Source organism: Myzus persicae, unplaced genomic scaffold (genome assembly GCF_001856785.1).
Source record: "Myzus persicae strain clone G006 unplaced genomic scaffold, MPER_G0061.0, whole genome shotgun sequence".
In the NCBI taxonomy this organism is placed as follows: domain Eukaryota; kingdom Metazoa; phylum Arthropoda; class Insecta; order Hemiptera; family Aphididae; genus Myzus; species Myzus persicae.
The window spans coordinates 208,508-236,186 of NW_019100582.1; the positions used below are offsets into that span (position 1 = coordinate 208,508).

Consider the following 27,679-nt stretch of genomic DNA (forward strand, 5'->3'; position numbering starts at 1 on the left):
CTTGGAATTTTTACCGGGGAATATTATAATACAGCCTAATTAGTTGAAAAAAAAGCTTTTGATTTATCTCGGTGGCCGAACGAAACGATAACGGGATCGTTCAAGTATGAGTTATTTTAACCACACTTTCATAACAATTTTTGAGGTACCTTAGTTCTTTTATTTGGCATTTAAAAACGATAAAACTTGACTAAGTAAGGAGTTTGGGTGGAAAAAAAAACTTGCATACAAATAAAAATACATAGATAACATTAAAACGTCACGAGATTACGGGCGTACTAGAGCATGGGACTTGTGAAAGCTTTATTATATTATTATACATTTATACTACAGCTAGGTACATAATTTAAATAATTTTTGCGTTATCAATAATTGCGCTCAATGAACCGTAGTCGATTAAACACTACTTTTAATAGTTTAGTACATAATATTGTGACCGATTTTTTTGTTTTACAACACAATATAATAATATTAGAGATTTGTCTTTTTCATTTTTGACGCTGACATTTTAATTTTAGCCGATGAATTCCTCAGTATAATCGTTGAAACTTTAAATAATGACGTTTTCCGAACATGTATACAGCTTGTGCGTAATATATTTATGTTTGCATACGCTGTATACATACATTAGTCGAGCTTTATTTTCGTCCCTAAAAACCATTTGACTGTAATAAAATGCATATGAGAGTTTTAATAACATGGTCTAAGCATAGTAATCGTTTGAGTTCCATATAGTTGTTCACAGAATTTTCTGCGCATAGAAAAACACACACACCATGTTTAAAGTTAACAAGTTTTTCGATTACAAACATATTTTTTAAATTAAAGTTTTTTTCTGCTCTTTTATTTGTTTGCGCGATATTATAATATGTGAACGAAAACGGTTTTTGCTATTTTTGTAAGCGAAAAACTCGGTAATTAGCTCTTACCCCATCAAACTAGCAATCTGCATAATATAATATTACACGATAATGATTTATAACGTTTTACTACTAGTATCCGAATTAATTGAGAACCGCGTTTTTAACATAATATGACTTGTCGCTCGCTGCAAGCACTACTCGTTAATCGCGAATAACATTGCATTGCATTGCACATCATAGTCTTTAAAAATAATTTTACCAAACAGTCGTGTTTTCAAACCAGTGATTTATGTTCTCGCGCTTGGCAAGGGTCTCACTCAAACTATTCCATGTCCTTACGTACTGAACATATATTATAATTGACACGATTTGTTCAGAACCAAAAGGTGACACGGTCACCGGGCCCCTCATTGTATCGAAGCCATTTGTCTTGACGTAATCGTTAAGGTGCATAATATGTGCTGTCGCGGCACTCGTTATTTTATTATTGTTCGCGACGCTAAAAAGGAAAGCCCGAATTAAGATTTCCGAGTATCAGCGGCCAGATTTCGTGAAGACTTCGTATAATTTATTGAACGAAAAATTGTCTGCAATTGCATGTTATAATTTTTGAAACATTCAAATATAATGTAGCTCGTATAAAAGTATTCAATTTTGAAAATTTTTTCAGAGGTTTCGCAGAAGCAATCATATCAGGTCTAAATGAACTGATTGTACAGGTAAAAATTAATTTTTCTGACTGCAAATCAAGATTCTAGTTAAGTTTTATTGTGTACTACTCGTTCTGAAATCGTTTTTAATTCTTCCGAATTTTGAAAAGCTCTCTCGGCAGAATAGTTCGTACTCGGTATAGTTAAATAAAATACATTTACAGCAGTGTATAAAGTAAAGGATGACTTCATTAAACCGTTTTAAAATATTAATAAGTATACCTACTCATATTCTTAGAATTAATTATTATTGGTTCACTTAGAAAAGTTAAATACATACGAAATTTAACTAACTCGTTTCTGATAGAACTATTTACAAATGTTCATATATTTCAGAAATATAATAATTTATAATTCTGTTTTTAATGTTTTCTTCTTCTGCTTTAATGATATAAACTTTATGCTTCATTGGAGTCCATATAGTTTTGTTAGAAGTAAAAATGATTAGGTATTTTCTTGTACAATAATTTTTTGGTGCACAATATTAATAAAAAAGTAATAATTGCAATACCTATTAAAAATGCGAGGTGCAAATTTAGAAGCTTAAAAAATGTCAAGACCTGTGGTTCGGGGGCCAAGGGTTCCATCTTTCCTTGCTACCTCCTTATTCTGGGCTCAATTCATAAAATAGAAACAATGAACAAGTACTTGAGATCAAAAATCACAATCAAACATTTATAATAATATTTTATTCCAGACACGACATAACTTTAAAAAAGCTATGTCTCTTTTAAGGTTATTTTGTTTTTTTAGATTCTGAGCGAAGCTATGAATGTATTGATTTTTCAATGATGTGTGTGTGTGTTTTTTTTTTGTGTCTGTCATCACTTTTTGGGACAATAAAAGTGCTTCGATTTTCTTCAGCAGCATCTTTTTTTGTAGGAAAGTGAATCTAGTTGGTACTTGGAGGGGGGGAGGGTCAAAAATAAAAATTGTTTCATTAAGTTAAATGATTTAATTGAAATGGGTATTATTTAAATGTTCAAACTTTATCATAACGATATTTTCTTGAATGAGTTTGGTTATTTTGTCGTAATTCAAAAATTATTAACCATTTTAGAAAGCTGAAATATAAAAATATTACTTCTAAATCTAGTGGTCTCAAAGACCAGTTAGAAAAGGTTATTTCTCGATACCTTGATTGAGCCCGATTGAGTAAAATGAAATAGGTATTTGGATAGAGCTTATTACATCATCGCTATAAGTTATATGTATTTTTTTAATAAACAGGTATGAATTGAAATAATTTATAAGTTGTGCATTTTAAAATGTATTAGTTCATATAGGTAAAAACATATTATAAAAGTCGTCTCTGAATCTGAACAAATTCTTACAGGTAAGATTTTTACTTTTTATTTGTGCTTCGACGAGCACGTGCAAGAATGTGAGAACGAATTACATTTTTTGTATTTAATTTGAATTTCTTTTGACATCGTTATTATTATTATTGATATTACGTGAAAAATGCTATAAAGTTTCAGATCAAAAATTGTAAATTAATATTAAAGTCGAGACTTTGTGGTCGAGATTCTAAACATTATATAAGACGTAGAAATAGAATATTGTTGATAAAATATTAATGTTTAATTTATTGTTTTTTTTTCTGCAAATCATTGTTACTTCGAAGTTACGTTATAAGTAGATCATATTATGAGTACGGGTGAAAATCATATAAATACCTATATATTATTTATTTATTGTTTATTATTTATTTAATAATTAATTTATTATTTTATAAGTTATGTAGTTTTTGGGGGCTCAGACCACAAAGAATAATATGTCGATAGTCAGGCCTGGATTAAGACCTACAACGGTGCCTAGCTATTATACCGGCAGCCTCTAGTAATAATATATTTTTTAATAACCACCCATTTTGTGTGTTCGGTACTTACAGACTTTTTACATTTTTCAATCACGGTAGAGAAGAGTTCATACACAATTATTTCAAACTAATAGTTAAGTAAGTAGGTTATTTGTTTATTAAGTATGATATACCCACCTGAGAATTTTTTTTTTTTAAAAACCAAGTCATTACGTTTAGATTGTACAACATTATGTTCATAATAATAATAATAATATTGATGATTCAATGAATAAACTTTTTTATTCGTTATATTATATGCTACCTTGTTTAAATAATGTAAACACAGGTACTTACGTATTATTATTAAATACTAATATTTATTCATAATAATTTTTATTATTAGCTGAATGATTTAAAACGTGATAATACACGATGTACTATACTATAGTATACTGAATATTATAATTGTATAGGACTTGTTAAAATTGAATCCGTCAATATTATAATATTATATAATGTGTATGTAATTGAACGAGTTCTTTTCCCACATCACTCGGTTATACGTTTATTGGCGATTTAGTTCTAAAGTACCAAATCCAAACTGAACAAATGCAATTGATCGAGTTTCAATGGTCCAAATTCATTCAGGGCGTGAACTTCATCGGTAGGTATAATACGAACCATCGTCGGTTGTTTTGATTGTATTCGTACGGCTATATTAAATATAATCCGTTCAAAATATTTAATATTGGAGTTTGTCGGAGAGGCCTGAACTATTATAATATAGTGCCCGAGGTACAAAGTTTACCGACTGACTTGAAAATAACATTTTATGTCTCAACCGAGGTGTTGTTTTTTTTTCCGTTTCAGCTGCGCCGAAGTGCCATTGTCGTTGTCGCCCATATTCGTGTCGAGTCGATTTCTTCGCGACTACAGTATGTGTGTGTGTGTGTGTGTGTGTGTGTGTGTGTGTGTGTGTGTGTGTGTTTGCAAGTGAACGTTATATTTCCCCAAGGTGCGATCATTTGTTTTTTGTTTGGTAATTTTTTTTCGCGAAATATATTATATGAGAACCATCATCAACACCTACGCGGCAGAGATCATGACAAACGATCGTGGCCGTCTACGGAAACCGTGACTTACACCGACTTGGATATTAGTTAGCTCTATAGCCTCGCCGGTGGGAATAGTACAGCCTCCCCCCCCCCACCATTCAAAAAGTTTAGTCAACACTCGACATACAATATTATTACTTATCACAGTCCTCCGAAATCACGATAAAAATGTATGATTGCCCCCAACCCACGCCCCTAAACATATTTGATCACCCAATTCCTATGCATGTTTGTGTGTGTTACCTTTAACAGCCCGCAGACTTGGAATGGATGTGAGTGGCTCTTTTAATAGATATTTTTTTATAAAGACCGTCGAGTGCTGAAAGAAAGTTAACAGTTTTCATTTTTAGCCAAAACTAGATCGAACGCGATATAATGCACCGACAGTATATGATACAGGGTAATTCACCAAACATGCCACTTATCTTTTTTTTCTTGAATAGTGCAGCTATTAAAAATTTGATTTTTGAATAGTTACACATAAACACCATGTTTTTAAATCCTCAAATGTTTAGGACTTCTTAATGCTCGGTGGAGGTGCATACTTATGTTTATGAAATAAGGAAGAGATGGTGTTGCTTACACTTGTAAATTATTTTTTCAATAATTATGCCGAAAATATTGACCCTATTAAAATCGAAATTCGAATGCATAGTTTTTGAGTTATTTAAAATTTTGTACTAAGTATAATATGGATCCGTGATGGCAAGTTTGGAAAATATGAGAAATATACAGTGATTGAAAAAAATTATTAATCTATAATAACATATCAACATTTTAATTTGAAACAATGGTACAAATGCAAGTGTAATAAGCGATATTTCCAATATTATATATTTTGTGTAAAATCATTTTTAAAGACTTATATCTTTAGTACAGACAGTTTGCTTGTTAGTAAAATGAAAATTTAAAGTTTAAAATTTAAAACTGAAAAACTTTTTGTCTGAATTTGTCAATCAACGACATTTAAAAAAATGCGTCCACCATTTTTCATTTGTAAATCATAAGTTTGTATAGTCACTGCCTATCAGACAGTAGTACAAAGACTGTCTATAGTTCAATATTGATGATATACCTATATATAGATACTGTCCAAAAAGAGTTCCAGGAAGGGGGAGGGGAATAACGCGTTCGCTCCAAGATGCATGAAAAACTTACCTATGATGGTTACGATTGGAATCTTTCGGGAGTATCAGGTTAGGTTATGCGCTGTAATATCAGTGGTGTGGCCTTAACAAAAAGTATTGAGATGTATATGTCCATAAATTAAGTCAAAATAATAATAAAATATAGCTAAATACCTTGTCATAATATTATTGTTATTCTTATGAATTATATGTATAAATTGCCTGCTTGAACCAAACATTCTCAATATTGTTATTATATACCAGCTATTACTATAAATTCAAATGTACCTATTTAATTAAAATACAACAACGTGGTGATATGGAGAATACATAGTGATTCAATGTGCATGATCGTCCTTTTTATTCTTCAATACAAGTACTGATTTTTGTAAATTTGAATTTTTTAGTTTGCTTAAAAATCATACTTTTTTTTAGATATTTATACATTTTAAACCATTTGAAGAGTCCTGTAGTCTTGTGGTGATACATATTTCTGCTCTTTAAACGAGAATCGATTTTTTGTCTCGTATAAATGTACAATTAATTTTTCGAATATTATGATGAATCTCAATCAAAATTTGATCAAGTAGTTTCTGATTCATTTAACCATACCTACTTAGTAATGGGCTTACATTATCAAATAATATGTAAAACAGATGTAATGTATTTTAATCCTCATAGTACTTACTGTACTTGGACAATTTTTACAGATTGAAAAATGGTTTTTCATCAATATTATTGGCTATAATTTTCCAATCGTCAAAATCTCCACATCTTTAAACTTATTATCGTGTATCTCGTGTCCAGCGAGTGATCATGTGCGGGAGAAATCGGTTCTTCAGCGCATCCTCATGTGAAATTATTTGGAACCGGACTCGGTGAAGAGGTGCCTCGTGGGGACGTGCAGAATGTTCTCTTGCTGGACAGAGTACCTATATGGGTACATTATGTTTAATAATTCAGAGACTAATGGTTCGAATTTCAACATGAAAACGTCTAATTTTTTTTAAAAAAATCAGACACTTAACGTTTAGAGTGAAAATTGAAAGTCGTCAATTGAAACACAGAACCTTAAATAGCAATCAGGGCACTCCTCAAACATCATAAACTGTACTATATAAGCATTTAAAAAAGTCTTCTAAAATCAGAATTCGAATAAGTTCATCATTGCATCACTTTGTACGCGTCTAATTATAATACTCTTACCTACTGTCGAACAGTCGGATGCGATAAATAAAAACGCACAACTGCGTGCTTACATCACAATAACGGAAGATATTATACGAAAATTCTACATAGATCGTAGTAATTACAATATTATAAAGTTTAATGTTATGAATTTTGAAGAAACAAAAATAAAGATAATTAGACAATATAAGAATGATTTGTAGTACTTTGTGTCTTGTGCGTAAATATAGTACCTACCTAACTATCTATCTATATCTATATCTATATAGTATTATGTAGACGCAAGGTCTGCGCCGACACCGTCAGTATAACATATTATATTTCGCAGAAACACGCCGCGACCGTATAAATAATAATAATAACAATAATAATTATAATATTCTGATGCGATGTGAAATATGCGAAATGAGCTTTGGACACGACCGCTCGTCCGGTTGGCGGGGTTTTACGATCGCGGACACACACGCGCAGATAGTGTACGGAATATAGGTGGGTAAACGTATAATGACATGATAATAATAATAATAATTTAATATAATATCGTCGCATTAACATAATATTATAATATATTACTAGACGAATGTTTATTAAAAATATAATATAATATTTATTACGGTGAGATAGATATACTGACTAAATATTATTCGGGTTCTACCACCGACAGACCGGCCGCCGCCCGACGGCTGACGGACGGGGTGAGACGATTTCCTCGAAGCACTAAAGCCTTAGGGGTAGTTTTCGGTGACGAGCGGAGGCCCCGCGATAGCGTGTTACGAGCGATTCGGACTACAACCCCTTTCGCGTGGTTCCGGTCGGTGGCGTGGCGAAGTGTTTAAATATAATTCGGAAAAATAACAATTTCTAGGAATAGCCATCCATCCACCCATCCACCCACCAACATCACTTATCCGCCGATCCCATCATCCGGGTACGTTTTAATAGAAAAATCGATTAGACTCGCTTAGCATTCGATTCCGATTTTTTTTTCTGCTTTTCGTTCTTAGTAGTACTATTAAATACAACAATAATACGATTAAAAGACTGTTTTTTGAACAAGAAAACTCAAGGAGATGAAGCGGTTTACCGGAACACCTCTTCGAAATCCGAGTGATATGTGAACAAAAAAAATCAAATTTATGTAAACCGATTTAGATAATGTATTTTAGAAAAAAAATTGAAAAATTAATTTCCAAAAAAAATAACTTAAACACACTATATAACTATTGTAGTTGAGGGGAACCGATCAATAATAACGAACAAAAAAAATTAAAAATATTACGGCTGTTGTGTGCACAGTTGTATCACTGTTGGCTATTGCAGAAAGTCAATCATAGTCCTATAGGTACGTGTACAGTTATGTGTTTGTTAATATATTATTATTATTATAATGATCAAGTACCTTTTACACATCTCACCAATTGTAAAAAAAAAAAAAAATACATTGGAACGTCCGCTCGTTACCGCGGTAACCGCGCTGCAGTGGTACGCATAATATAACATAATATTTAACCAATACACACGAATTAGGAGTAGAAAAATTTACGTATTATTATTGTTCAGATATTTCAACACTATTTTATATGGAAAAGTTTGCTAAACGATAATGGTATATTGTTAAGTCCGCAACAACCGTAATCTAATAATTAAATATAATAATATGTGGTAGGTACATACTGAAATCAGTTTGATAAATCATCGCATTTGGAAATATAAATCGTTGTTTAACCTATTTGTTTTTTAAAAAAGTGCAAATAATGATTGTTTATGGACAATCGCATAGTGAATGACGTCGCACAAAGCCTACAGAGAACGACGATCGGCAGTAGGGACTATAATGATTAAAAAAATAAAATAATAGGGAAACATATTGTTTTTATATTTAATGACATATTGTATTACGCGTGATTGTTTCAAACGTCCGATTAATTTCATCCGATCAATGTAATGAGTGTAATGAGCATGAAATAGTAAAATAAATAATTTCAAAATAAAATTGTTCGTTCCTTCGGGTATGGGACGTAAAATTAACTTTCTTGCTGTTCGATTGGAGCTCGGGCTTCAATGCTATAAAATTGTTTTAAAAAAAATGCTTTGAAAAATAACCAAACATTTGGTGTTTTTTTCCATTTTCTTGCCACAAATGTATTGCGCGTGTGTGTGGTTTTTCGTATTTTACTTAGTCGTTAATTGTGATTTCTTCAAGATTCAGGTACAGATAAATAAGATATAAATTAAGGTACTAAAAATATAAGTCGGGACAGCAAAAATATAAACTGTCTGTCCACTATTGCGTATGCATTATTATAATATTAGAGCCCAAATTTCAATACTCTAAAATCTACTAAAAAATCCTCTAAATAATACCTCTAAAGTGCCTTAAAAACGTCTTTTTAATGCAATAATACCCTTGAAAAATGACTTTTTTGTTATAGATATACAACTACGAAACTAATGAGAAATTATAGTTTGAATTTTGGTATTCTTACACTTTTCCATCTTAACTAAACGAACAATAGTTCAAAGAAAAATAGGTAACTTGGACACGTACAATAAATAAATAGTTTACTTAAAATATATACAGTCGTGACAAATCACTACAACTGACCAATTAGTTATAATTTGTTTGAGCCACACACACGTTTTTAAGACATCACATCCGATAATCGCTTGAGAAAGATACGGTACGGTTACGCATTCGTATTATAATATTATATAGAACGATTGACTTTTAGTGCGGACGAATAACACTTCTGAAGTAAAGTTTTGAATTTCCTAATTTACATTAAATACTCGTACAGTATAACACTAAAATTAAAAAAAAAAAAAAAAAATGAAATGACCAGAAAATGTTTAAAATAAAAGTATCACCTCTGTTGACGCACCTGTTACATGACACGAATATTCTATACTTGGAATGCATTTTTGTGGGTCCTGTCCTGCCGGAGCACCCATGAAATAATGCACTTTGCAGTGGAATCCTGGCCTCAGACATTGTAATACGACCGGTAGCAGTTAGTGACCCGCTTAGGAAATCGAGGATAAATAAAACGTTGCACATCACGCGAATCGATGTTGCGTAGTAAGTTCAGAGCGGTTACCGACAAAAACAACATCGCTTTAACCCCCGGGGGAACGCATAATATTTTGCCGGCCGGGCGGGAATACATTGTCATTATTGTCATGCAAAGTGCTCTCATTCCGTCGTCTCCTGCACTCGTATTACTCGGTATATTACCCTCCAGGTTAGGTTAGGTCTCGTTTGAAATTTACCATCGCATAATATTGGCTATTGCTGCAGGGTGTGAACCACTCGCCCGGACCGCAGGTTGTAGTAAGTTGACGTTTACTCTTCGTCGTCCGAAACGTTTTTTTTTTACACACCTCCCCCCCCCCATGTAATCTAATCGCCTGCTTTCCGAAAGGGTACTCAGGTGAACCGAGCTAATACCTCCACGCATACCGCATACGCCGAGACGTCAGCATTCTTAATCGAACCGAAAATGCGCCCCTGAATTCAATTAGTTTTCTTCACGACTTCATTTACCGCGTCACGGTTTGATTTTATGATGTTATTGAAAATAAGAATTTCGTGGCAATTACTAGGAGCACAAAAAATATAAAAATATCGGATTTTTCATAATGATTGTATTTATTATTGCTTATTTGTTATTGCATATTATTATTATTGTTTGCCAATATTACTAAATAAAAAATAAATTGAAAAATACTCATTTAATGTTCTTGAAATTAAAATTATATATATGTACATATTTTTTTTTATTTCTTCACAAAGTATAAGCGTCATTTGTATTTTTAAGGTTTTGAATAAAAATAAACATTCACCGTCAATTTTTTGAGCTTTTAAATTTACTTAAGATATTTTTAGGTTTTAAAATTTGGATCACCCTGTCACGAAAACTTATTTGTAATGAACAAATCTGTTGGTATCGAGCGATTTCGTTGTAAGAAGATTTTTCTGTATATGTTTATAAATTAACTATTATACAAATAATCTGAATGGTGAGTTTCCTGTTGCCTATTTTTATTGCACACATTAAATATTTTACTATAATTAACGTCAAGCAACTCCAAAGTTCATAAGGTTAAGTTAGGCACTTTAGGTGGGTCAAGTTTAAAAATAAGGTATTGAACTGAAACTTGAACTAAACGTTTTAATTGTATTTGCATACAATTTTGCACAGAACAATTCAGTGAGAAAATTGAATGTAATGTTTTTCACAAGTTGTTTTAATATCAGTTCAAAAATGTTAAGGATTTTATATGCATTTAAAGTACGAATTTCGACAAAATTCATTTTGAGAAGCCGCAAATAAGTTTTCAGATAGAAATTCATAAACATTAATCTTTGTATAGCTAACATTAGACATTTTAATAGAAGATTCACCATAAAACGTTCTTCTGCCTATAACAAAAAAAATGTTTACCACAAAGCAAAGCTATTAAAAGCCAAGAGATATTTTCATTGATTTTTTGGTTATTGAATTTGAATATTTATACAAATTTACACAACTTCTCTACTTAGAACTTTTTTTCATATACAATGACTTATAATTGAATTCAAATCCAACACATCCATTATAATGAAATTCTTAACAACTACTGTACAGCCGATCTGTACCCACTTGTCCACTTATTTTAGTTTTAATTTGTCAAAATAGCTATCAAGTATAAAACACGGGTGTATTTTTCGTAAAAAAAAAAAATACACATCTGGCAAAATAAAAATTTAAACGTAAGCACCGGAAACATTTTATGCTTGAAACGTTTGATGCGATTGAATTTCGTATTTTTGATTTCGGATTAATTCTAAAATTTCCATCCTAACTTTTTGTTCAAGTACGATTTTTTTTGTTAAATTAAATTTGACTTTTGAAATTAATTCAAACACCTCAGTAAGTTTGGTTTGATTTTTTGAACTTCAAAAAGTTTGGTCTACCTCTATTTTGCACATTCGTACGGCACAGTTTAAGTATTATTGTTTTTTTTTTTGCTTATTGCTTCAATATTACAGATTGTACTGAACTATTGTCACAGGCTCACGTATAACGACCCACTCATTTATCAGTGCTGTGTCACACTCACAATATATGCTTAGGTCAGTTAATTTAGAAATGATCATAAGGTTAAAAACTGTAAACTTTATGGTCGAATTGATTTAAAGAATATAACTATAATTACGTATACTCAAAATTGTTATGTCTTATGAAATAAGAGTATTATGAAATCGTGCACATAACAACCTTGTGTTATTCTACCAAATATGGTTTTAAAATTCTAAAAACAAATCGAACCTGTTAAAAGAAAATATTATTAATAATATATTCCTTTATTTACGTATTTACTAAAAGACATGTATAAGGTGAAATCCTTAATAACTTACAAAGTACAATTTTGACAAAACAGTAACAAGTGTGTCATCCAATTGGCACGTAAAACTAAAAAAATTGTATGGTTATACTCACTTGCTGTTTAGTGATGTAGATTGGTTTGTTAAGTATTAACCAGGTAACGGTTTCGTGACACGCGGGAACCGTGGTAGAGCCGTCATACGTCATGTAGTAATGGGTGGCTGGTAACAGATCGGCGACTGACAATCGTTTAACAGGAACTTCATCGCCTAAGTACAGAAACAATAATAATACTTACAAGCATTGTGGTTAAGTTCCCCGATTAGTGTTATCACTTGTTACTTATTACTATACTATAGGGTTGGTATCAGTGGGTGTTTTAAGTTTTATTTTTTTAATGTACATTGCTGCAGAATACAAGTATGATTTCAAATTTGTGTAGCAATTTGTAATATTTAGCCCTAACGTATAATGTATATTTAAATAGCTAATATGAGCTAACTTTGTTGCTCATATGCATGAATAATGTTATCTACAAATAAAAGGTAAACAATATGATTTGTAATTTAAATATTTTACTCATAAAACAAACCTAATCTAACCCCTTCATCGATACCCACCGTTAAAAACATGCCGAAATGGATTTTCTTTTCAATTTCTGTACTCCTCTCCTCAAACCACTGAAAATAAATCCTGATTTCGCTACCGATTGATATTTTTTCTTTGGATAATTTTCCAGTGGATATTTTGACTGATTACCTATATATTACGCACGATTATCGCAGTATTCCTATATCCTGAAACTTCTATACACAATAGTCGAATGCGCGGAAATGTACTTCTAAGTATATTCGAACCACCACATAAAATTCATAAGGCGGACCCGAGGAAAAAATGATATTTTTTCACTGAAAGTTGTATTAATGTAGGCTGAGTTTGTATTATTTTTAATTTTGTTATTTTTATCATCCACAACAATATAGCTTGTGATAGATAAGAGGCGAAAACATCGATCTCTATCAATATCAAACAGCTGGGTTTTATCGTAATTTGTATAGCTATCGCCTATCAGACCTACGCTCTGATCACTGAACGTGTGATGTTGATTTTTCTTTGAGATTGTAAAAATCTAATATTTATTTCTGTCTATTACATTATTAATGACGACGACAGTAAATATGATCTACGTAAATTTGTTATTTTGCTTACCACTATATTTGATCATGTCCAAATGATCGGTGAGTATCCGTAATTCTGGATTAGACAAATCTCCAAGCTGTAAAAAAAAAAAACAAAACAAAAATAGTTGATGTGTGTTCTTGGTTCATAACCGTAAAAACTTATTAAAATATTTATTTCGTTTAATTTTTTCTCACGAACGATGTACGCAATTCGCATGCAACTATAATAATAGTATAAAATTATGCTGAAAAAATGTTGAATTCCACACGATGTTCAGTAATTCGAAACACGTGACACAAGATTTGGTGACCAATTCACGAGCTGCGTGCTGCGTATCAGAGAACACACTTTTGAAGGTTATTTTCTAACAGACGATGTTATACACCATCGAACGAGTCGATTGACGGCGATCAAGTGCTTCCAATAATTTATTAAAACCATGCGTTGATGTGCATTAATATTATGAAAGTATATTGACATGACATCAATTGAAAGTAGCCACGTAGATGCGACTCGTGAAAACGCGCGGTAGTCACCGCGTACGACAAGAATGTCCTTTTTGACGTAGGTATACCTCTACGTGGTATAACTGTACACCATCAGGTGATGTGAACAAAATGTGTCCGAATCGCATGAAATAATGATTGTTTGTACTGTTAAATGGCTCGGACTCGAGTCGAACGCGATACAAACGTTTATAAATATTATATTATTCTTTTGTAGCAGCATTTTCACTTCCGCGCTGTAACTCGATACCAATTCGTGATAATTGAACGCATTAAAGCGAGATCCCGCCCACCCCACCACCCCCACCGACCGATACGTATAACGTGTCGTGATGGATAATAATAATAATAATAATAATAATAAAATGTTTTGTGTTAACGTCACGTGGACATCGGATTAACGACCTACCACTTAAAAATAACGAATACGCGAAGTTGAAGTGCACGCATTCATTTAAGCATGACTATCATATACGCGTAGGTATATGTTACACAACATAATAATATTATTGTGTTATTATAGATAATAAATTATTATTTGTTGGTAAATATTACATTATATTGTGGATATCGATTTCGCGTCAGTATATAATAATATTGTACAAACATATTATTTCGAAAGTCGATGGTTACAATAATAATATATATTATTATACTATGGGTGTACTCTTTTTCCGATATTATAGTATTATAATGATCAATAAACAGCTGTACACCGCAGCAGTAATGGAACGCATTATTTTTTTTTTTTCAACGACTAGTTTAAGAGTTTCGTTTGCGACGGCTTTGGGTTTTGACGCCCTGCTCGTTATTTTCTAGTGCGTTATTTTGAGCCCAAGAATAACACACAAACCGTCTTCCGAAAAACACAACTCATGAACGACTATTTCGCGTGCTAAATAAGTGACGAATTAAATATCGCACTGGAAATAGTCCATGAATACCGGGTACTATTTTGAAATTGACTATTTTACTGGTTTGAAAAATACTAAGCTCAGTATTAGGGATCAAAATTCCGGAAAAAAATTAGGAAAAAAACAGTTTTTTTCCCAAAGCTTCGAAAAATATTTTTAAAAAAAGAATACTAAAATAATACATTTCCAAAAAAATCAAAGTTTTCTGAAAATTAAAAAAAAAAGAATTTTGTATAAAAAACTCAGTTAAAAAATAGATGAAGAAACCTGTTATTTTCATTTCACATTTGTCAATACGGCGTAAGTATCGTCGTGTAATTAGTTGTTGATACGAATATTTAAATATTTGTTTTAAAAATAACATTACCTATCAAATATTTATGTGGTAGAGTGTATTTCCAAGAAACCTTTTATGTATTATGGTTATCATAAATCATTATTTATTGGTTGGTTTCCACTTTACATTACCTTTTCAATTATTTAGGAAAACGACATTCTTTTTCGAAAAACCATTTTTTAATAGAATTTTCCAATTCGTCCTTGTTACAATTGCTTTTTTTTCGCCGAAACCCTTCTTTTTGGGGAGGGGGGAATTTTAGATAACTACTCATTATATTTGAACAGGATTATTAACCAAGCATAATGCTTAATATTCATCATATTATTTTAATAACTAATTTATTCAAATTCTGTTTGTTGTATTTTTCAATAACTTCAATGACCATATTTTCACATTATCGAGATTTACTGACTAGGTTCTTAGAATTTGTCTTGATCGCTATACAAACTTCTGTTTTTCAAACGAAAATCGTACTTTTTAGTGTAAATTATTTGATGGATATTTTTATTTTGAAAATTGTTATGTAGGTATACATTGGTATAGGTACATCGGTATACCTACTAGTTTAAAATTCAAACGCACAATTTTTTACTCATTAAAATGGTCTTACAAAAATATGAAATAGTTGTAATAGTTGTCGGATCTAGTGTTTCTTACGAGTTAAAATTAGTCCTTATCTAGCTGCTCTAACATGTCTGATAAACAAAATCCCAATCCTTAATTAAATCAAAACAATCATCTAATATCTTCCGACCATTCATATCATATCTATTAGAATATTATTGTAATCACATTACTTCGGGATATCTAAAATTACCAGGTGTCAATTATCCATAGAACTTAAAAATATTTTTAATTATCACTTTAATCTATGAAAACTAATATGTAAATTGTCAAACATCACTATATTATATAGATAGTCTTAGGCTAGGAATGTTTTATGTTTAAAATTAATATTAAAAAAAAAGTGTTTATTATATTTGGTAATAATATAACACTACACATTTTGAATATTAATAGAATAATATAAATTACTAAAATGTTAAACATCTCCATATCTACCATTTTACACCTTTCATGATTACCTTCTCATTATCATTAACTTATTATCCTTAGTACTTGTACGAAGTTAAACAACTCAAGACTTCTAATGATTCCTTGCTGAAGTTACATTTGACGCAGTTTGTTATTTTAACAGTTCGAAAATACATACTTTTGTACACAATATCAAATCAATAATATTGTATAGAGACACTGATATGAAATCATAAACGATCATATATTAATGTGCTATGACTGCTATATACATGCGATACGCCATAGACGTAATTGAAACGTTTCCTTTTTGCTGTTCATCATAGTTGATAAGAATTGATCTGTAATATTTCAAACACTCCAAACAAAAATAATATATATATACATCAATCGTTTGTGAAATGTGACACGTAACATGAATACATTAGCTGGAATAAACATCGGGATCACGAACTTGTAATTGAATCAAAACAAAAAAATGTCAAATTGTGTTGTGTACTACGTTTGCGGTAAGCTGTTTCTCTGGAGAAAAAACGAAGTCATTTTAGAAATAATACTGTAATTAAAACGTGCCGTCGATACGAACGTACTTACAAAAATATCGCATACAATCGTGTACTACGACACCACTGCGCAATAAAAAAATTTGACACTATTTAATGCGTGAACTAATCAGGCAAATATCGAATGAAAATCTATAATATTATGCCGCACGGTTTGTTCGGATAAAAAGTGGTATTCATAAAGTTTATGGGACAACAATTGACATTAAATTTAATTGAAATTAATTGATACTCTAGCACCCGGTAAATGTCATAAGATCCTTCTGAACAATAAAGTGGATGGTCACTATTGTATCTAAATATCTGATACATAAACACAATTTATTAAACCATTGTATTTACAAAATATAATTAAGGAAGATAATGGAATAAATATGACACAGAGACAGACTAAATTTGTAAGCTGATATACCAAAAAAAAAAGTAGAATTCCCGTGTAGTAGTACCTATGTAATTTTAAAGCCAAATTTAAATATAGATTAAACTTGACACACAAATTTGAATATACTATTTTCACTAAAAATGAGTTTTTTTAAAACAAAAAAAAACTTATGAAAATATGTCTTCTTTTTCAAGTTTTAGTGATCATTAAATCCAAAATCAAATTTTATTTATGTTATTATTTATAAGTAAAATACTTATATTTTTAAATTTTTTTTAGCCCTCCATTTCAAAAAAATCTATAAAATGCATTAAAAATGAATTATATCAAAGTTTTTGCAAAACGTAATTTTACTTAAAGGAGGATGATCCTCGTTTTAGTAAACAATAAACATACATGTTATTTCGAAAGTATCAACTATTTTTCAAAGAATCTAAATTCGATATAATCGTATAGAAACATTTAATGTCTAGGAATTTGGCACCCAGAAGAATATTGGTCAACTGCTCTAATTATCTAGATTTTAAATACTTTATTAATTTACTACTCAGTCGAAATTCAAAGTTTATAAATCAAAATTTTTTTGACGAGGCAGTTCGAAATGTATTTTGTAATTTAAAAAATTAAACTTTTGACAAATTATGTACAAAAATATTCTTAAAACCGTCAAGACTTTTTAGTCGTCTGCTAGTATTTACCGTTAATATAGATCTACTCAGTATAAATAACTAGCTATTTTCGTTAGTACAAATATGCACGAGCATAACATCATGTATAGGGTTTCGGGCCAGGAACGTAAAATAATATTATCCATCCTCGCGCAGGTCACCAACATTTACTTCGTCTCGCGTTCCTTTCACGCACCGACCGAGGTGAGCGAATAGTGTGGATATTTCATGTAGAGCAACGATCAAAAGAAGTGGATGGGTTTTTCGTGCAAAAAAACAGTGAGTTTTAGTAGGTATGCGGTGGTGTGTGTAAGTTTTTGTATTTTTGTGAGAGTGTGCTTAAAATACAAATAAAATGATAACAATAAGGTTTGGGAGCTGAACTGCTACATAATGATATAGTTCATTTGTTTATAACACACAATACGGTATCGAAATTCAAAATATAATAAAAAACATAAATAAAAAAATAAGGGAATCTTCCTTTATAAACTTTTCAATCGAGGCGAATTGATTTTTTTCGGGTATGACGGTATTGATCAATTAAGATCATGTCTAAATATAAAAAAATAATAACTCAAAATTACATTTTTCATTTCTTATAAGAGCAATAAATGTATGTTAAATATTTTGTATTTTATACTTGTTATTGTACTTACCTACTCAAGTGTTATTACTTGTAAATGTAGCTCAACCGTAATAAAGATTATTATTATTAGTATTATATATCTGCATTATTAGTATAATATTATAACTTGTCCGAACGTGCTTCTGAATCTCAAAATAAAATATAACTATATAAGAATAGTAAAAACTGAGCTAAGGATTGAAATTCAATAACAAATTTGTAAAATATGCACTTTACTTACCAACATATGCGAAAACAATTTTTTTCATTTCTACATAATATTAAATTTTTTTACATAAAAATCACAAACTAATTGGAACAAAAACTATCTATACTAATTAATTAACTGTTTATTATTTATGTACAATTATTATTGATTATTATTAGTAGTTATTTCATCGAATATTGCTGTCACGATATGCTCTTTCAAATTTTAAAATACGAACGACTGACTCGGCGATTAAAAATACGAATGGATTTATATTGACTACAACTTGTCGTACTAATGAAAAATAAAAATAATGTACAGGTAATCCTATCGGTCGTCTGATAAAGAAAAAATTAAATGGTACATTTATGACGATTAGACACACAACCCAATAATTATAGAAGTGTTTATTAAACAAAGGCCATTTATAGTTAATATGATTTTCAAAAATCGAATTATGAAATTACCTACGTAGTTTGAGTGTTCAAAATATGCAAAAATATGCAAAAAAAAAGTTGTTCCATTTAATCGAGAATAGTCCAAATCGTGGAAATCTCTGGCAACCGAGCAATTTGGATTCAAAAAAAATAAACTATGCAAAGGCAGAAAAATCCTTAACCTAGTAATAATAAGCAATAATAAAGACACAACAGTTATAAATCCGTTTAGATGTGTGCGAAACGATTTCGTTCGGCAGACGGTTTGCGATTTAACGAGACACGAGCCTCATCGTTTGGCTCTATCGGTCGCTGCAAACTGTAAGTGCAGTGACCAACAGACGACGACAACCACAGGTGCGGCTAGGCGGTGGACATTGCACAGAGTGGTTTTAAAAGTTTTGCTCGAAGAGTTATGAACGTCTGTCGGAACGTTCGGAAGGGCCTGTCTACCGATGGCGGTGGTAGTGGAAGCAACGGGCGACTTCAACAATTCTTTGGAAAGTTATTAATTTTTAACAAGCAACACCTTTCGGCCAATCTTGTTATATATAATATATAAAATTATTCATAAAGGGTGATTCAAATTAATGCTACATACCATTTTAAATTTTTCATATAAATAATCAAAATAGTGAAAAATATAGAACACAAAAGTTTTTTGATTTAGAACCATCTATTATGATTTCATAATTGTTTAAATATTTAAGGGATGTTTTGGGTTACCTCGTGAACGTGTTTGGCGAATATAATTGTATAATTGATTACAATATCTTATAGGGAGTTTGCTGGTCAATTTCAGAACTTCAAATGGAAACCAATACTTTTTTTAACACCTCTCAAGCATAGAGTTTTGCATTAATTAATTTTGTTTTTGCACTGAAATGTATTTAAAAATGTTTTCAAATTATGCTTGCAAAAAAAGTACAGGCTCCCATTGGAATTTTTAAAATTGACCCTCTAAAACCCCCCCTAAAATATTGTCATCAATTATAAAATTATGATTTCATAATAGATGTTTCAAAATCAACAAACATTTACGTTATATATTTTTCACAATTTTGAATATTTATATAATAAAATGGGTGTAACACATTTTGAATCACCCTTTATATAAATATAATTATTTCATATTTCATTTATTTTATTATTTGTTTGCTAAATATGTGTCTTGTGAATGTATAATGTATATATACCATTAATATTTAAATAACTAAATGCAATTTTTTTTAAATATTTTACAGGTAAAACCCATCATCGTATAATACTCTATAATTCTCTTATCACAAATAAGTGGTAGAAGTTCGTATATTCTTATCTCTAACTAAACAAACGTTTTTAACATGTCTGAGACATTAAAATACCTCGTTGTGACTAATAAAATGTTAAAAGTATGCACTTTATAGTAACGTCGAGGAAAAATACATTTACAAAGATGTTTATTGCCAAAATTTTTTTTTTTTAGTTTTCATTTTTCGCTCTCAATATTTAGGTTTAGATCAAATTACAAGAAACAATCAAATTAGAAAATAGTAAAATAATACTAAATAGTAGGTATATGCATAGGTATAGTTAAAAACTAGAAAATGGGAAACCTTCCATTTAATTGATTAAATCGATCATCAGGTTGATCATATCATCCATCTGACGACAAACATTTTCGAGAAAAATAAATATTGTTAGTACACAAAAACAAGTAACAACTAATAGCCATAATACATAGATGTGTCAGTATCGCACTATTGCCATAATAGTACCGATTTCAAAAACTGCAATCGGTTGTCACGTTAAGAAATTTATGAACGGATCGTATCTTTTTCATTTTCCGTTTACCCATTTCCCTGGGTTAACCCAAAAGGGAAAACCAGAAAACACTTTTTCAAATACAGTTTGATATCTTTTATAAACATTTTTTTTATTGACTATAAAGACTTCAACATTTTATGTCATTAGAATAGAATTTCAATTACAAGCATTTAATATTATGGTTGTTTGCTTAGCTAAATATTACAGTGTTGCATTTACATGCATATTTTATTTTTGTTTCATTTTATAATACGTGCCAAATAAAGGCCTTAGAGAAACCCTTTCATTCGAATAATGATATACTTTATAATACTTGTGACATGTTAAATTTGGAGAAATTTAATGCAAAAAAAGTGCTAACAAATCTATATTTTTATAAATTTGAGAGTATCAGCTTTAACCATAATTATTCTACTCGTTAAAATATTGTATATACAATGTTTTTAGATTAAATAAATGCAATACTGAATTTGGGAAAAAAGATCCCTTTAATATAAGTATACATTTATTTTTTATGAAGTACGATATTCCTAAACAAGTATAAGATGAAATTTTATCTATAATACCCACATCCATAAATTTGTACTGTACTTAAATATTGGCGCTGTCTTACCATTTATCATTTAATTAGTACTAATTAACCTATTTGTTTAAATAGTTTGATAATAATTATTGTTGTAGTTTTCTTGAAATCGTAAGCACACATTTAAAACTAGAACTGTTGTCTCCTTCGCTAGCCTAAGTTTTTGGAGACAATCATTTAAATAATTTTTATTGATATGATATATGCACATTTTCTCTTGAAATGCAATAAATGTATTATAATTAACACAATAATATAAAATCGTTACGTCACAGGTCGGTGTTGTTTGTCTCGCAGCGGTAGCGATCTTTTACATATATTTTCATGTCGTTTTAGACAATATCACATTTAATATATTACGCCCGCTCCCCAAGTCCTGTCACTTTTGTCACATATGGAGTTCGTGCATTTTGTTGTGAATACTCTACATATTATAATATACAATGACCGCATATTCTGGGGAATAACACGCTTTTGCATTAATTTTATTTTGAATAATTTTAATGATGATACATATTATATTGTAAACAACCGAAAAATTAATTAATGCGTTTAGTGAATTCTAGACGGGGATTCAAAGACTTTAATATCATCTGTCATAAAAATAAATTACAGTGAGATCGTTTTCGGGTGCTCAGTTTAATGAGAGGTCACTTGGAGAAATAGCCATTATAAAATACATAAAACATTTAAATATCCCAACTATATAGGCTGCTTATAGTTTTCTAAAGTTTATTTTTTATTAAAACAATATGGATTGAACCAAATTAAAAAAAAAAAAATGGGAAAGTAGGTAACCACTACTATAGAATAATAGTTTCGAGGTTACCTCGCAATTGAGTAATAGTTATTATGTAATGCACTTACGTGTTAAGTTTAAATTCAATGATAAATCATTTCATAGGTACGAAAAATGATTTTGAGCGAAAACTGTTATTATATATTATTATTAAGTATATTTGATGATATTATAGTATTTATATTAAAATAATTTATTTAACTATCGATAAAGCAGTAGTTTAAATTATTTTTTTCATAGAACATGAATTTGGAAATTTCATTCAGTAAATATAATATAATATGCTTTATAGGTATCAAGTAAATCCCAAAATAACGTGTTATTTTTTTGTTAAAATATCAATGGTTGTTTATAATATTACAATACTAATTTCACCCAAATTTCAAATAAAAATGTCTGTAAGAAAAACTGTAATCAAATATTTTTTAGATTTTTTAGTTACATTATGAACTTCTTATAATAACCCTTGTATTACATGTTGAAGGCTAAGCTATAAATGTTGAACATTTTTCGGAAAACAATTTTGTCAACATTTTAATTTCAAATGTTAATAAAAAAGAAATTGTTCCCTTAATTTTTTTAAATGGCTTTAATAAAAATTAAAAACTTATTAGGAATCTGGTATTACATTTTCAACGTTTTTGATAAAGCAAACATTTGTCTATAGACATTTATAGCTAAAAAAATCGAAAATATTAAATGGCTACAAAGGGCTCAAAAAAGATAAAATATTTTGCAAAGTTATGCCAAAATGCCAAAGTACACTTTTGGTGGGAAACTGTGAACATTTTCTGGTAATTTTGGTAATTCATTTTCGAATTAAACCAAAATAACAAAATCAATTTTGTCAAAAACTCATGTTTTCACGTACCTACTAAACTACTAGGAATTTTTACTTTTGATCTCTCAACTAAATCCAATTTGTGACTATAAACCGTTCTAAATGTTGAAAATCAAAGTACCTCTACTGCCACAAATGGTGATGACAGTAAAAAAAAAAAAAAACATTAATTCATTGTAAGATCAATAATATATTCATCTCTTTATTCACAGAACCCAAAATGTGAAATAAAATTGACAATTACGAGTAACTTTAAATAATAAAAATAAAACGATCGAAATAGTTAAAAAAACCAAACAAAAATAATGGGTATTTCATTGGTCAGCTTTGTCACACTTGGTGGAACACTTTTTAAATAAAGAGTAGGTCAAATCGAAACAAGAAAGAAGTAGAATTGTTCCCAAGAGGGACAAGTTAATTTACTTTGTGCAATATTGTTAGACCATTCATTTCAGAATATAATCATCTATAAATATAAATTAAATTGAAATGCTGTCCATTCGTCTGGCAATTCTGAGAAATTCGGTTAAATCGATGTCGATAGAGTTTTAACTGGTAGGCAGCTGCAGAGGACTTAGAAGTATCATCGGCTACTTTTTATCCTGAACCTCAACCACTAAATGCTGGCTCACGGACAAATCGTGTACCTACTCTAAATGCGAAAGATGAATTTTTCGTCGTTTATTTTTCGTTTCTATTGGTTTTGTAAGAGAAAAAAAAACAATTAGTCAAAACCGTGTAATTTGGTTGTCTCATTGCAAAAAATATCTCCTGATAAAAACATCATTCCGTTGAAATATACCAAACGCAGGTGGATTGCCCGTCTCGGTTATATTTGTCCAAAAAGCGATGAACAATGACTTGCCCGTAAATTGAGGTGTAGATGATGTACCCAAACAGAAGTTCACGGAGAAATGTATTTGATATTGCTTCATTTTTTCCGGTCAAAGTCGAGACTTAGGTATTATCCTTTTTTTTAAATCATTGAACAATTACTAGGAGAGACGTCTCCTCCCAAATTTGATTGACTTATTGTACCCACTTGAGGTTTAAATTGCCATAATAATCATACGCTTGTAACGGAATTCTGATTTAGGAAATGAAATTAATTAAATTTTAAATATTATTTAAATATTCGTTACATTATTCGACTAATAGATCCTACTGTGTACAAAAGTTTGAGACGTTTGAGTGTACACACCCATCGTACATTTCTGTCCTCATAGTAATACTACTATATTCGGTTATTGTTATTGTTGAAAACACTTATTGTTATGAACACTCACGGTTATGAAAAGTGTTCATGTTTTATGAAATGTTTTTTTCTCAGTTCGAAGTTATTACAAGACAACATTTTTGGAAAATTGTATATTTTTTTCGAAAATATTTTAATCATTATAATTTTTTAAGTTACGTACTTTTTTGAATGACATGGTGGGTTTTCACCAGTAAACGCTAGTAATTGTCTTAAAAATTCAAACTCTTTTTAGATACCAATATATATTTTTTTCATTATTTGAAATCATGATACCAACGGTATTGAAAATGATGAAAGTACACATTTTTATCGTTTTCATCGTTAACAAACACACATATTTTGGTAAACCGATGGCTGAGAAATATTGCTGATATGTGGATTCTATCATCTGTATTTAGAAGTTAGATAATATTGCCATTTGTCATCTTATAGTATTCTTTCAATTATTTTTCATAGTTTATTTCTCGTTAACGAGCCCATGTAGATATTCAAAATTGCCAGTGATTATCAAATAATAATATTACCATACAAATATTCTGCTTAGAAATATACAATTAGAATAATTGTGTTTTGTTATTCAAAAGATTAAAAATCATGCGTATTACATTGAGTTTCGGCAACAAAGTTAAAATAATCACAAATACATATACCTATATAAGTAATACACATTTACACGATTTGTAGTACTTTATAACTTACATATTATAACTTTTAAAATACGTTGAAATGAGTTGACCAACTTTAAAACATTTACATATTATAATAAGTATTACATATTGTAATATATATTATTATATTATCTAACGGCATTAAATAAGGTATAACTGAGGGGTTTAGAAACAAAAAACAATAGTCTTAAATTTATTTAAATTATTAAAATTATTAAAATTATTTTTTTATTTTTAGTGAAGTCAAATTAAATGTTTTCAAATGTATGAATAACTGCGATATAAGATCTATTATGAACTGAGAGTTTTCCCAAATTACATTAAAATATAGTTATCAGAAAAAAGATGATTATCTGTGCACAAATAATGTTAAGTGTTGAACATTATTCCGAATTGTATCATAACATTAATTAAATTCTATTAAACTTTTTGCAGAAGTGTGCAACACATCATGATTTAGTTATGTACACGTGAAATCAAGAAGTATAAACGGTATCGTCGGTATCAGTGAAATTACATTTAGGGAAAACTGTTGCATTATTATTTTCCAATCGTATTTTTATTTTTATTTTATTTTTCATTGTACTTATATCAAAGTATCAACTTGAAAAGCTAAGGCGTTATATTGTTTTATTTTTAATTTAAAACTACTAAACTATTACAAAGTTGTCAATGACATTTATTATGATTAATGTCAAATACTCATTATGTAAGTCTAGAAGAACACCTTATTTTGTAATTTCGTAATTTTATAATTAATGAAATACTAAAAAAAAAAACAATGTCTGTACAAAAATGTCAATTTCAATAATTAGAATTATTCACCTGATAAATTTACCGAGCTCACATAAAACGTGAACAACAATAGGTAATACATGAACAACAGTTGGACAAAGAATTTTAATATTCCTGATTTTAACATTATATTATATTATTAATTGAAATATTATTACTCATTTATATTCAAAGAATGTGTATCTACAGGCTACAATTACAATTATCTTATATTTTATTTTTTTATTTTGTGTACCTTCCTACATTTTAGTAGTGTTATTTAAATGTATATATATTAAGATAATTAACTTGGTTGATGAACAAAATAAGTACACATAGAATGATCAGTTGTAAAAAAAAAATCGCTTTTAATTATTTTAAAGTGGTGCAAACTGTATTTTTATATTTTTTGTGCAAATTACAAACCCACGCCCTTATTCTACTATCACATTTTTTCTTTTAACACAATTCAAATTCGACTTTATGCTCAATATTATACACAGTCTAATTCGATCGTTGAAATTTCATCGTTATTAACTAATAACTACTATATAGTGCCAGTAACGTTAATTCCTTAATATTTACGTTTTTGACGGTATTACATATTAAAATATATGAACCGAAATCAGCCACATGTGCACCACGCACATTGATGCAGTAGGTACATTTACTCATTCCGATTTAAGGCACTTCGGAAAACCGCTTGGAATCACAGGCCCAGAAAATATCGTCGAAGTGTTTCCACCGCACTCCAAGGTACACAAATATTTCGTTTTCGGGCTGTCGGTTATTATACAGAATCTTATCAATGCGCTTCGTTCTGTTATATCGTCGTATTTCTAAATATCTATCGAGTAAAATACAGACATTATAGTACTGTCTGCGGCGATCTCAACAGGCTCCGTCGAACCGATCGTATCATTTGCGTGGGTACCGTTATCGTTCGGCTTATAATATTATCTAATAATAAAATCATGGGAGGTTCATCGGCCGGCGGGTTGTAAATCGACAGGTCGGTACGTATGTAGGTACGTGCACCGATGTCGGTGGAGAGGTGCTACGGTCAAACAGTTCAAATTACCGATATCCACAGCTGCGGAATGTGTAATTTCGTCTACAATATAATATACGCTATTGCACACCGCGTGGGCAATAATAATATCGCAAGATCGATTAAATATTCAGTTTTGATAGTTTGAGCGTTCGAATATTGTAATAGTTTAACAGTAACGTTCTAGAATCAAATTGCATTACAGGAGCACGTCTATTATTTAATACAGCACGCGCACATTCATCCATTATAATATGGGCGAATGTAAGTTCCTATACGAGAGTAGCAGGTACACAAAATACATACGTTAGTTCCTACACGACGAAAAAAGGTACGTTTGTAAGTTCCTACACGGTAAAAACCAGGTACGTATGTTAGTTACTGCGGGAAGGGTTAAATTTGTATATTATACACAATTAAATATGTATATACGAATTTAAAAAAACAAATATATTATGATGATTAAAAAATACGATAAAAATCGTTTTTTTCCGTAATTTTGTATGCGTTTTGCTTTAAATGAAGTATATTAACTTAATGCATATTAGTAAGCAACGGCTAGACATATTATTATTAAAACGATACGTCTGTGTATAATATACATATTTAACCCTTTCCGCAGTGAATGAACTAACATACGTACCTGGTTTTTACCGTGTAGGAACTTACATAAGTACCTTCTTCCGTCGTGTAGGAACTAACATAATGTACTTGTTTTTTACAGTGTCGGAACTTACATATTTCCGTGTAGGAACTAACGTATGTAATTGTTTACCTGCTACTCTCGTGTAGGACCTTACTATTCCCCTATAATATGCCCGCGCTTTTCCTGATCCGGGGATCTTATGACCCAAACCAGT

At 30.2% G+C, this 27,679-nt stretch overlaps 1 protein-coding gene across 2 annotated transcripts in view; it reads right to left on the reverse strand.

The window, feature by feature from the left end:
• Positions 1 to 27,679, reverse strand: part of LOC111034999 (carbonic anhydrase-related protein 10) — a 264,532-nt gene that overhangs the window by 12,030 nt on the left and 224,823 nt on the right. For both annotated transcript variants that reach the window (XM_022316479.1, XM_022316473.1), the window contains exons 7-8: positions 13,386 to 13,452; positions 12,291 to 12,445 (exon numbers count right to left, since the gene is read on the reverse strand). In XM_022316479.1, coding sequence (XP_022172171.1) covers positions 12,291 to 12,445; positions 13,386 to 13,452 — 222 coding nt within the window. The remainder of the gene's footprint in view (positions 1 to 12,290; positions 12,446 to 13,385; positions 13,453 to 27,679) is intronic.